A 13,145-nucleotide genomic window follows, 5' to 3' on the forward strand; every position below is an offset into this window, starting at 1 on the left:
GAACCAAATATGAAAACTTGCTTTGTAATTAACTGCATCTTAAGAAAGTACATTAAACAGGAGTTCCTGTCGTGGCTCAGTGGTTAACAAAACTGACTAGGAACTATGAGGTTGTGGGTTCGATCCCTGGCTTTGCTCAGCGGGTTGAGGATCTGGCATTGCCGTGAGCTGTGGTGTGGGTCGCAGACGCAGCTCGGATCCCATGTTGCTCTGGCGTAGGCTGGCAGCTGCAGCTCCAATCCGACCCCTAGCCTGGGAACCTCCATATGCCAAGGGTGCAGCACTAGAAAAGACAAAAAAAGACCAAAAAAAAAAAATAAATAAATAAAGTACATTAAACTGCACAATGAGAAGATACTGACCAAGGGTTCATAATTCTATTCATTCTGATACCTCCTTTCTCAATTTTTGTCCTAATCATGCCTTCTCTAGCTTTTTTTTTTTTTCATTTCTCTGAGAATTTTTGTTGCCCTATTTTTTTCTTGACTACAGTACTTCTTTGTGAAGATTAGTGTTCTGGGCAAAGAAACCAGTCAGGCTTTTCAACATTATGGAACCTTTATTTTAAGGCAGTCACTGTACATCTGCAGTATGAGTAATCCTATTACAAATGGAAATTACCAGAAGAAACAATGACAAAACCAAACTGGTATTTAACGTTAATCCACAGGAGTTTAAGCTTCAAATCCAGCCAAGAAGTTTGTTACAATCTCTTTCAGCTTTGCATCTGTCTCTTCTGAGATCTTTCCATCAGCCCTATTTGAAAATAAAAGCAGATGAGATTCTGACCTGGACAAAAATTCAATGACTAACCTAACTACAGAATTCAAAAGAATTTTAACAAGACTTTATATCTTAAAACTTATAAAAAAGAGGACATCAACTGTGTTCATACCTGATTTTTCCCAACAGGGCTTGGTGTTGGCTGATAACGTGAGACAAGAAAGCATTCTCAAACTTTGTGATCTTGCTAGGCTCCAGCTTATCAAGATAGCCCCTGACACCCGCATAGATAACAGCTACTTGCTCTTCAATAGCCATGGGAGCTGAAAGAAACAAGTAAGTTGCTCAACAAATAAATGCCATGTTCCCAAAAGTCAGAAAACCTTACTTTTCCCTCAAATTATAAATGTCTCAACAGATCACCTACTTTAAGTTGGAAACTCCACATCAGTACTCCCCACCTTCCTCCCCAGTAAAGTTTTTTCCTTATGTTTATAAGCCTTGAAGCTTATTCTGAGCATATTCCACGAGCACTGGATATCATCTGGCAGCATATGTTTTGACTGTAAATAATTTACTGAAATGTTAGAGCAAGATAATACACACTAACATTCTTTAAAATCTGCCAGATTCCACACTCACATAGCCAAGAAGGCAATGATGGGGAGGCAAGGCATCTACCATGTCTTAGTTACCAAAAGAAAGGTTATTAGCATACCTTTTTCCTGGTTATTAAGTTCTTAGCATTTACATTTAAACAATAAGTACTGTATTTTAATTAAGTAAAACAGGGACCAATCATATTCAAAAGGCAGTACCTCAGATCAAAGACAACAGCAAACATTACCACTTTTAAGGACCTACGTGATATTTCCCAGGTCCTAACATAGTATAAACTTAACCAAATGACAGGAACAACTCACCATACTGTCCTTGCTTCAGCAACTCAGTCAGACGAACACCACGACTCAAGAGTTGTTGAGTGGCAGCATCCAGGTCAGAACCGAACTGGGCAAAAGCAGCAACTTCACGATACTGAGCCAATTCCAGTTTCATGGTACCTGCCACCTGACATATAGGAATAGTTAATTCAGATGATACAAAAACCCTAACCTCAGTGACATACACTGAGGACCACAATACAATACACTTTGATTTTTAACCTAAAGACAAAGTAATTCAATTACCTGCTTCATGGCCCTGGTTTGGGCAGCAGATCCCACACGAGATACAGACAAACCAACGTTAATGGCAGGACGGATACCTTTGTAGAACAATTCTGTTTCCAAGAAAATCTACAATGTTAAGGAAAATCCACATACTTACTATTAGCAAGCTTAAAAGAAATCAACTATTTTCAAAATTAAATCACAACAGCAAAAACTGAAGCTCAAAAACTCTAAGAATACTGTCTTCTTATGGTAAAGAGCCCCTCAAATCTTTCACAATCCAAAACCACCTGCACGTTCTATTGCTGAGATTAAGAGATGTCCAAGGGGAGAAAAAAAGATTCGTCTTTATAATAAAACATATACAGGCGATAGGATTTGCTTCAAAATTATGTGAGAGAATAGTGGGTGAAAAGAATGAAGTACACTATACCATGAATTGATATAGGAGTGAGATAATGCAGGGTTTCATTACACTATTTTCCTGACATTTAAAAGTTTCCTAATAAAAAAGGCAGAGTTCCCATCATGGCTCAGCAGTAACGAACCTGACTAGTATCCATGAGGACTTGGGTACGATCCCTGGCCTCACTCAGTGGGTTAAAGGATCCGGCATTGCTGGTGAGCTGCAGTGTAGGTCAGCGCTACAGCTCCAATTTGATCCCTAGCCTGGGAATTTTCATATGCCTCAGATGCTGCCCTAACGAAACAAAAATAAATTAAAAATTAAAATAAATTAGAGTTGAGTCCTATGCTGCCTGCTTCTGGCTCCTCACCACCTCCTTGGGACCCTGGAATCATTGCAACCCTGACAGCATGTCTCAGGTAGAGTCTGAGAAAAGCTGCTGAGGAAGTTAAGAACCTCAAGACCAAGCCAGCAGATGAGATGCTGTTCATCTAAGGCTACTACAAACAAGCAACCGGAGGTGACATAAGTATAGAACGACCTGGTATGTTGGAGCTCAAAGGCAAGGCCAAATGGGATGAGCTGAAACAGACTTCGAAGGAAGATGCCATGACAGTGTAAGTCAACAAAGTAGAAGTAAAGAAAATACATGGAACGTAACAGACTAGATTTGCCTACCAGCCATGCAGTTCATCTAAAATGATATAAAGCCCTCTTTTCTAATACTATGGATGAAGTTAATAAGTAGTTAACCCAGAGCTCAAGACAGCCCAGGACTTAACTCTTAACAGATTAGGGGCTGAAATGGCTAATGACCCTCACTGAGTAGTTTTCATCTGCAGCTCAATTAAAAGTGCATTTTAAAATTATACAAATGAGGAGTTCCCGTCGTGGCACAGTAGTTAAGGAATCTGACTAGGAACCATGAGGTTGCAGATTCGATCCCTGCCCTTGCTCAGTGGGTTAAGGATCTGGCGTCGCCGTGAGCTATGGTGTAGGTTGCAGGTGCGGCTTGGATCCCGAGTTGCTGTGGTGTAGGCCGGTGGCTACAGCCCCAATTGGACCCCTAGCCTGGAACCTCCATATGCCGCAGGAGTGGCCCAAGAAATGGCAAAAAGACCAAAAAAAAAATTAAAAGTGCATTTTAAAATTAAGTAACTGAGGAGTTCCCGTCATGGCTCAGTGGTTAACAAATCCAACTGGGAACCATGAGGTTGCGGGTTCGATCACTGGCCTTGCTCAGTGGGTTAAGGATCTGGCGTCGACGTGAGCTGTGGTGTAGGTTGCAGATGTGGCTTGGATCCCACGTTGCTTTGGCTGTGGCGTAGGCCAGCGGCTACAGCTCCGATCAGACCCCTAGCCTGAGAACCTCCATATGCCGTGGGAGAGGCCCTAAAAAGGCAAAAAAAATGACCAAAAAAAAAAATTAATTAAAATTAATGAATAAATAAACTCAGACACTTAAAAATTTATTTAAATAAAAAGCAAAAAGGCATTTAGCAAATTAGTTCAAAACGATTCTCGGAGTTCCCGTCGTGGCGCAGTGGTTAACGAATCCGACTAGGAACCATGAGGTTGCGGGTTCGATCCCTGCCCTTGCTCAGTGGGTTAAGGATCCGGCGTTGCCGTGAGCTGTGGTGTAGGTTGCAGACGCGGCTCGGATCTCGCGTTGCTGTGGCTCTGGCATAGGCCGGTGGCTACAGCTCCGATTCAACCCCTAGCCTGGGAACCTCCATATGCCGCGGGAGCGGCCCAAGAAATAGCAACAACAACAACAACAAAAGACAAAAGACAAAAAAAAAAAAAAAAAACGATTCTCAACCAATACCTTGGAATCACCCAAAACCTTTACACTTATTTAGTCACTAAAAAGAATACCTGTCCATCAGTGATGGAAATGACGTTGGTTGGAATGTAAGCAGACACATCACCAGCTTGTGTTTCGATGACTGGTAAAGCAGTCAAGGAGCCACCACCGAAAGCATCGTTCATTTTGGCCGCTCTCTCCAGCAGACGGGAGTGTAGGTAGAACACGTCACCAGGATAGGCCTCACGACCGGGGGGTCGGCGGAGCAGCAGAGACATCTGACGATAAGCAACAGCCTACAATATAGAAAAAGGTTGTGAAGTTCACCTATTAGACAAAAGCTACCTACATTTGTCAATGACCACTGTGGTACAAACATACAAATAGGGTCTAAAAATAATTTCCTTTGACCTGTTTGGATAAGTCATCATAGATGATCAAAGCATGTTTGCCATTATCCCTAAAATATTCTCCCATAGAACATCCAGAATAAGGAGCCAGGTACTGAAGTGGGGCAGCATCAGACGCAGTAGCTGAAACCACAATGGTGTACTTCATGGCATCTAAGAAGAAAAAAATTTTTAATTTTTACATGGTTATTAATATTGTGATTTTAAATTAGAGGCTACTATGATAAAAAATTACCTAAGTGCTTTGCTACCTAGTGATTTACTATTAAGATTATCCAGTCAAATAGTTTCTACTTTTTTTTTCCTTTTTTCTTGGCTGAAGCTCCCAGGCCAGGGATAGAATCTGAGTCACAGCTGCTACCTATGCCACAGCTGCAACCTACACCACAGAATGGCAACACCAGATCCTCTACCCACTGCACAGGGCTGGGGATGGAACCCTTGCCACTGCAGACACAACACCAGAGCCTTAACATGCTGTGTCACAGCAGGTACTGCAATAGCTTCTCCTTTATAGGAAACTGACAAAACTGTAAAAGTTTACTGATATTTTTACTTATTACTTCTGTATTGACTTAAAAGTAGAAACTTCCATAAACCAGGCGGTAAATAAAATCAGCTTTAATTAAGCATGAACTAGCCTAAAATTAGCAGCATCCCAGATTAACAGCAATGAGACTAAAGTTCTTTAATACCTGCATCTGTAAGTCTCTTCACCAACTGGGCAACAGTGGATCTCTTCTGACCAATAGCAACATAGATACAGTACAGCTTTTTCTTTTCATCAGTTCCATCATTGAATCGTTTCTGGTTAATGATTGTGTCAATAGCAATTGACGTTTTGCTTTAAAGAGAGAAAATAAACATAAACATTACTAAATACTTCAAAAGATTTCCCAACTTAAACTTCATTCCTACTACTACTAACCCTCTACTCTCACATTCTGCTCTCCCCAGTATATCCAAATTATTTACCATTCCAACCCTAAAAGCCACCTTTCCATAAAACTTTAGTCAGAACTTTTAACAAGCTATTAAGTCTTTACCCAGTCTGTCGGTCGCCAATAATCAGCTCACGCTGACCACGACCAATTGGCACCAGGCTGTCCACAGCCTTAATGCCAGTCTGCATTGGTTCCCGCACAGAGATTCGAGGAATGATCCCAGGGGCTTTCAGGCCAACTCGCCTTCGGGTCTTGGAACCAATTGGACCCTATTTAACAATAAAAAAGAAACCTCAGAACAATCAGTTTGGCTCTTTGTTAGAAGCTACAACCACAGTTAATAAATGTTAAACCTACCTTTCCATCAATGGCGTTACCAAGGGCATCTACTACACGACCCAACAGCTCCTCACCAACTGGAACATCCACGATGGCCCCAGTTCTCTTCACAATATCTCCTTCCTTAATTAGCTTATCATTTCCAAACACGACAACACCAACATTGTCAGGTTCCAAGTTCAGAGACATACCCTATACAAAAGACACAAGTGAACACCCATGAAGCTTGAATGGCAGAAGCTTGAGTATATTCTTCCCATATACCTGTACTACTTATGAAAATGGGAGGAGAAGGGGAGAAAATAGGAGGAGCAGGTTAAGAAATCCAGTGTTGTCACTTCAGCAGCTCAGGTTGCTATGGTGTGGATTTGATCCCTGGTCACATGCATGACTGCCCCCCCAAAAAAAATTTTTCAAAAAACATAAAAAAAAAATTCTATTGACCTTTTAGATCTGATTTATTTAGTATTTTCTCAACAATCAACGTTCCTTAATTAAGACATTTAAAGAGCAACATACTCCCTTGAATAATCACAAGTTAGCATTATACACCTAATGTGTTCCTTTATTACATCCTCTAAAAACTAAAAGAAGCAAAGAGGAGTTCTGTTGTGGCGCAGCAGAAACAAATTTGACTAGTTATCCATGAGGCTATGAGTTCAATCCATGGCCTCCATCTGTGGGTCAGGGATCTGGTGTTGTTATGAGCTGTGGTATACAGGTCACAGTCTCAGCTCAGATCCCTCACTTGTTGCTGTGGCTGTGGTGTAGGCTGACAGCTACGGCTTCAATTCAACCCCTAGCCTGGGAATCTCCATATGCCTAGGGTGTTACCCACCCCCCCAAAAAAAGGCGAAGAAATTGAACAGTTTAAGTTCTATTTTTTTCCTTTTCACTATGTTTTTGTTTTGTTTTGTTTTTGTCTTTTTAGGGCCGCACCCGCAGCATAGGGAGGTTCCCAGGCTAGGGATCTAATTGGAGCTGTAGCCACCAGCCTACACCACAGCCACAGCCACTCCAGATCCAAGCCATGCCTGCGACCTACACCACAGCTCAGAGGAACGCAGGACCGTTGACCTCCACTGAGCGAGGCCAGGGATGGAACCCGCAGCCTAGTCGGATTCGTTCCAGCTGAACCATGATGGGAACTCCCCTTTTGACTATGGTTTCTGAAGTGGGTGACCAGTGTGAAGTAAAGTGATCAAGGTCAACTGGAAATTTTAAGATACACTTGATTTACATCTATGAGAAGCTCTGCAAACAATTAAAAAAAAAAAAATCACCTAGTTAGAAAGTGAAATTAAAAAGCTACCTACTCGAGAATAAATCTTCGTAATAGTCCTAGATCACCTCTCATCCTTACAATCATATTTCAAAATAGTTAAGACTTTAAGGTCACTCCATCACCAAAGCAAGAAGGATAGTCCAGGAACTAAATCTGGTCAATAATAAAGTCCTAGAGAATCATTTAGAGAATCACAGAATACCACTGCAGGAATAAATCTTCCTAAGTCTAAATTTCTGTGTAGTCACGGAGTTCCCGTCGTGGCTCAGTGGTTAACAAATCCAACTAGGAACCATGAGGTTACGGTTCAATCCCTGGCCTCACTCGGTGAGTTAAGGATCTGGTGTTGCTGTGAGCTGTGGTGTAGGTCGCAGATGTGGCTCGAATCAGGCGTGGCTGTGGTGTAGGCTGGCGGCTACAGCTCCAATTATACCCCTAGCCTGGGAATCTCCATATGCCTTGGGTGCAGCCATAGAAAAGACACCCCCCCACCCCGGAAAAAAAAAATTGCTGTGTGGGCACTAACCACATGTGGCTATTTAAAATTATTAAAAATAAATGCCATATTATCAAGAAAAAGTTTCTCAATTAACATGCCTCTACATATCACCTACTCTTTCTCAATGAGAAGCTCCATGTTTTACACACTCAGTAGCCTCATATTTTCAGTAGTTACTATATTTAAACATCATAGACATAGAACATTTCCATCATTACAGAAAGTTCTTTGGGACAGTACTGGTCTAGACACCTGGATCTTAAAACTCCAAATTCATCAACTTCAGTCTCACTTTTCAAAGATATAAATTCTAAAGATGAGAGGTTAAATTTTTAGACAAGGTTTGACACCACTGATAAAACTTTTAGCTCCATAATCTTCCACATCAATAGGCTCTTTTTCTATACCAGACACAAGCAAGAAGACCAAAGCAATCCTTTCCCCTATCTATCTAATTACTGGATAATTCTACTGCCCGATGTCCGCCTGGATATCATGTTCTGCTTTCCTCATCAGAGAACCCATGGCTCCTACAACTCTTACTTCTCATTCCACTGGCCAATTAGGTTCAATCTAATAGAAAAAAAAAAAAAAAATAGACTTACATCAGTTTCTGATAGCTATACCATTAACTGACCTCTCAATAGGTCTAGTCTTACTAGAAATACCAAGTCAATGACTTTCAATTTTCTACCAGAAATGAAATCTAATTATAAAATTATCAAATGGTTTTATAAAAGATGATCATAATGGCTACAGACATGAACTTCTTAAAATCTGGGTGAAGATTTATTCAATTTTATATTTCAGTGCTAACAGTTAAAACTTACATACCACACAGTGTGCCTGGGGGAAAAAAATGTTGTTAACCAAAAATTTATTCTTTTCACAATCTGTAATAAGGACAAAAACTAAATCATTTAAGTAGACTGGGATTCAAACTTTAAAAGAAAAAAATCTGAGAGTTCCCTGGTAACTCAGTGGGTTAAGGATCTGGTGGTGTCACAGTTATATCATGGATTAGGGACTTCCACATGCCACAGAGGGGCCAAAAAGAAAAAAATGACACAATCTCTGAATTACTAAATAAATAACTGAAAAAACACCAATGCTAAAACACTGAAATATCATTTTATTAATTTACCTTTAAACCTGAAGAAAACTCTACCATTTCTTCAGCCTGAACATTTCTCAGCCCGTGTACACGGGCAATACCATCACCAATACTTAAAACACGCCCGGTCTCTTCAAGGTCAACAGAGGTATCAGCGCCAAGAATTCGCTCTTCAAGAATAGAGGAAACCTCAGCAGTGCCTATTGAGAAAGGACAATTTCATTACAAAGAGCCCGGTCCCAAGATCATTTCAAAATCCATTTCCCCAATATTATAGAAACTATGGTTTTGTGATCATCTAAAATGTAATATGCAGAGTTCCCGTGGTGGCTCAGTGGTTAACAAACCTGAGTAGCATCCACAAGGACACAGGTTTGATCCCTGGCCTTGCTCAGTGGGTTCAGGATCTGGCACTGCCATGAGCTGTGGTGTAGGTTGCAGACGCGGCTCGTATCCTGTGTTGCTGTGGCTGTGGTGTAAGCCAGCAGCTGTAACTCCGACTCGACCCCTAGCCTGGGAACCTCCATATGCCGCAGGTATGGCCTTAAAAAGCAAAATGATGATGATAATAATAAAAGAAATCCCCCAACCTACAGCATCACCTCTCCACTTTTCTTTTTTTTTTGTCTTTTTTGTCTTTTTTGCTATTTCTTGGGCTGCTCCTGCGGCATATGGAGGTTCCCAGGCTAGGGGTCAAATCGGAGCTGTAGCCACTGGCCTACGCCAGAACCACAGCAATGCGGGATCCGAGCCGCGTCTGCAACCTACACCACAGCTCACGGCAACGCCGGATCGTTAACCCACTGAGCAAGGGCAGGGACCAAACCCGCAACCTCATGGTTCCCAGTCGGATTTGTTAACCACTGCGCCATGACGGGAACTCCACCTCTCCACTTTTCTACTGCATTTACAATGTGCAAATTCAAGACTGCCAGGTATAGGTTAGCCTTTGAAAATCATCAAGGTAAAAATCACTTCCTTTTTTCTCATTTAGGAGAGGAAAGGATTCGTAGATCAGAAAGAGTGCCTTCCGGAGTTCCCGTCGTAGATCAGTGTGGAAATGAATCTGACGAGCGCCCAAGAGGACACAGGTTCACTCCCTGGCTCAGTGCGTTAAGGATCTGGCATTCCTATGGCTGTGGTATAGGCCAGCGGCTACAGCTCCAATGTGACCTCTAGCCTGGGAAACTCCATATGTGGTAGGTGAGGCCCTAAAGACAGACAGACAGACAGACAGAAAGACAGAAAGCCGTCCATCTGATATATACTTTGTTTCCACCCAAGAGGCATTCGTTGTTAGAAAAAAGAACCCACAACACTGTAAATCAACTATAATCCAATGTAAAAAATTAAAATTAAAAAAATAAATAGGGAGTTCCCATCATGGCGCAGCAAAAACGAATCTAACTAGGAACCATGAGGTTGCGAGCTCGATCCCTGGCCTCGCTCAGTGGGTTAAGGATTCAGCGCTGCCGTGAGCTGTGGTGTAGGTTGAAGACAAGGCTCAGATCTGGCATTGCTGTGACTGTGGCACAGACTGGCAGCTGTAGCTCAAATTAGACCCCCAACCTGGGAATTTCCATATGCCTTGGGTGTGGCCCTACAAAGCAAAATAAATAAATAAATAGAAAAAAATAACCTGTAACATCAAAAGAAAAATGCATAATTATAGTTATTTTCATTAGAACAAGAGAACATACCAAAAGAGGGCTAAACGGCACATTATGGGTTAACATTCCATAGTAACTATTTAGGGGAAAAATTAACTAATGAAAAGAAAACCACAAAACACTCACAACAGTTATGCAACCTATGTAACTTAATTTTTCATTTAATGACAAGGTAGTAAGTGTGCTGCAGACACAGAAATGACTTACCAGTCTTCTGAAGACGAGTGTTAGAGGCATGGAGGTTTCTTGCAGCAACAAAGGACGATCCCAAAGCATTTTTGGAGACCTAGTGGAAGAATAGTTTTAAAAACCTGATTTTAAAAAAAGCTTTTATAGGAGTTCCCATCGTGGCGCGGTGGTTAACGATTCCGACTAGGAACCATGAGGTTGCGGGTTCAATCCCTGGCCTTGCTCAGTGGGTTAAGGATCCGGCATTGCCGTGAGCTGTGGTGTAGGCTGCAGACGCGGCTCGGATCCAGCGTTGCTGTGGCTCTGGCATAGGCCAGTGGCTGCAGCTCTGATTCAGCCCCTAGCCTGGGAACCTCCATATGTCGCAGGAGCGGCCAAAGAAATAGCAAAAAAAAGACCAAAAAAAAAAAAAAAAAGCTTTTATAAACTAGCAAGCTTAAAAGCAGCCTTGGTTTGATCAAATTATCGCTATAAATATTAATCCCACAGAAGAGAAAGCAACTTCTGATATATGTGAAAATTTATTATCCGGTTCCTAGTACACTGTAAGTATGCTACCAAAAAAACTTATTTTTAAAAAAATATAACAACTAAGGACGTACCATTCCTTTTAAAAGATCAGCTGTCATTATTTTTAAAGGACCAGATATCATAATTTCAATTGAGTTGTAGAAATTCTCAATTTGATAAGCTGCTTTCTAAAAACGGCACATCTCAACAGATTTCCTTATACTAACCTTCCAAAAAAAAAAAAACTTTTAAATATTAGAGTTTGATCAGAAACTAAGAGATACAGCATGTGTGCTTTAAGAGAAAAAAAAAAATCTGCCTTCAACAAAGCCTGCGCCAATCTGGACCCTCCTTCTCCTTTAAGTTGCAGTGCAGCGGTTGGTCAATGTCAAATCTGCAGACACTGCCTTCTACAGGGCCTGGATGAAAAGCGTTAAAAAATGCTTTTTTCTTTCTAAAAGAAATCCAAGATGCTACCAGTCGTTGTGTTAGGGGACTCAAACGGTCAATATATTTATTTCATCTTCCTGAGATTACTCCTAAAATGAAAAAATATACTTAGCGTTTACATAGTGCTTTAAAGGTTATGCCCTTAACTTCATGGGATAGAAGTCATGAAGGACACTGACCTTTCACAGCGATTTTCCAACTTATGTTTCTATGCTATTTAATTTGAGTTCTCAACTACTAATGAATCTTCAAGGACGAAATCTTAAAGTATGGCAAAGCACCACAAAAGAAGAGCTTCCTGTCAGTCGAGACAATTCCACCACCAGCTCCACTGCTGTCAAGCTACCGGCAACGTGAAATGCATATTTGCAACATTGCCTTGCTTTCACAATGGTTTCTGCACACAGCACTAAGGGATCGCCTATTGAAATATTCAGAAAACCACCTACATTTACTGCTTTCTTCTAGCGGACTCGGGGCACGGGGCAGAGGCGAAATGCCGGGGCCTGCTGACCTTCATACAATGTCAGGTTCCCCTTAGCTCGTTTCAACCAGGGCTGACAACTGTACTCTGACCTTCGCGAATAGGTCTGGGAGAATTACCCGGGTCGAGCCCCGCCGTTTAGGAGCAGGCCTCGGAGAGCTAGCGCCCCAGGCCTGACCTTCATTCAAAGCTCCTCTCGAGAAGCTCTCAGACGAAGACGGCAATCCTCCTGAAGAGCCATCTCTGGACAGCACAGCACGGAGGTCACTGTTTCCCCTGCAACACTCTGCCCCCTCCCGCGCGGGGCGAGCACGAGGGCCCCTCGGCCGCCCGCCTATACCAACCCGAAGAGCCAGCTGGGCAAGATGGCGCCGTCCGCCACAGCCCCTCACCCTCCGCATAGAAAGGATCGCCCGAGCCCGCGCACCACCACCCGCTGCAGCTGGCCCCCCTCCCTTCTGCTGGCCCCAGACGCTCACCAGCCCGGCCCGCCGAGGGAGGGCGCGGGCCACAGCCGCAGCGACGCGCACTGACAGCATCTTTGCAGCTCCTCCGCAGGTGACTCCTCTGCAGCCGCAGCCTTGGAACTGACTGGGACAAAATGGCCGAGCGGCGAGGAAGGTCAAGGCGGCCAGCCCACCTGACCCGGAAGTACCGCCCCTCGCTTTTACCCCGGACGCGAATCCGCCTAGAGGCGGCGGGGGGCAGGGGGCTTCCTGTTTTTTAAGTCTCGTTTTTTTTATTTAAACATGCAAATCACTGATTAGACCTTTGCCAGCTTCAGCGCAGGCATTGCTTACACATTTACTTTGATCTTAACGCGTTGACCTTGTGGTTGTCTTGGCGACCACAGGGGTTGCGGAACAGGCTAAGAAGCAGTTCCCAAGCCCTATCCCTGGAGCGAGACTATGCTGCTCTGGGAGCATCACCTCGCCCCTTCTTGGACGTCAGAGGGGTTGATGGTGGCAGATCGAGGCTACCGGCATCGAACCTTGGTGATACAGCTACGGCCAACAGTTACTCCCTCGGGGCAGGTCGGCCGCGTACCGTTTCATGCCTTGCGAATTAATACGGATTGGTCCACAGAACGCTGGCCACACCTCAGATCCAGTCAAAAATTTGGGGCAATCTTAAGTTTTGAAAAGC

The 13,145-nt window shown here is 42.9% G+C and overlaps 1 protein-coding gene and 1 pseudogene across 1 annotated transcript; one reads left to right on the plus strand and one right to left on the minus strand.

The window, feature by feature from the left end:
• Positions 540-12,586, minus strand: ATP5A1 (ATP synthase, H+ transporting, mitochondrial F1 complex, alpha subunit 1, cardiac muscle). The gene is given in 12 exon segments (NM_001185142.1): positions 540-756; positions 896-1,046; positions 1,647-1,791; positions 1,911-2,018; positions 4,177-4,401; positions 4,517-4,668; positions 5,211-5,359; positions 5,562-5,728; positions 5,817-5,990; positions 8,727-8,896; positions 10,574-10,652; positions 12,479-12,586. Coding segments are annotated over 12 exon segments (1,662 nt in total). The 5' UTR covers positions 12,539-12,586; the 3' UTR covers positions 540-674.
• Positions 2,779-2,958, plus strand: LOC110256582 (annotated as a pseudogene).

Source organism: Sus scrofa, chromosome 1 (assembly GCF_000003025.6).
Source record: "Sus scrofa isolate TJ Tabasco breed Duroc chromosome 1, Sscrofa11.1, whole genome shotgun sequence".
NCBI lineage: Eukaryota > Metazoa > Chordata > Mammalia > Artiodactyla > Suidae > Sus > Sus scrofa.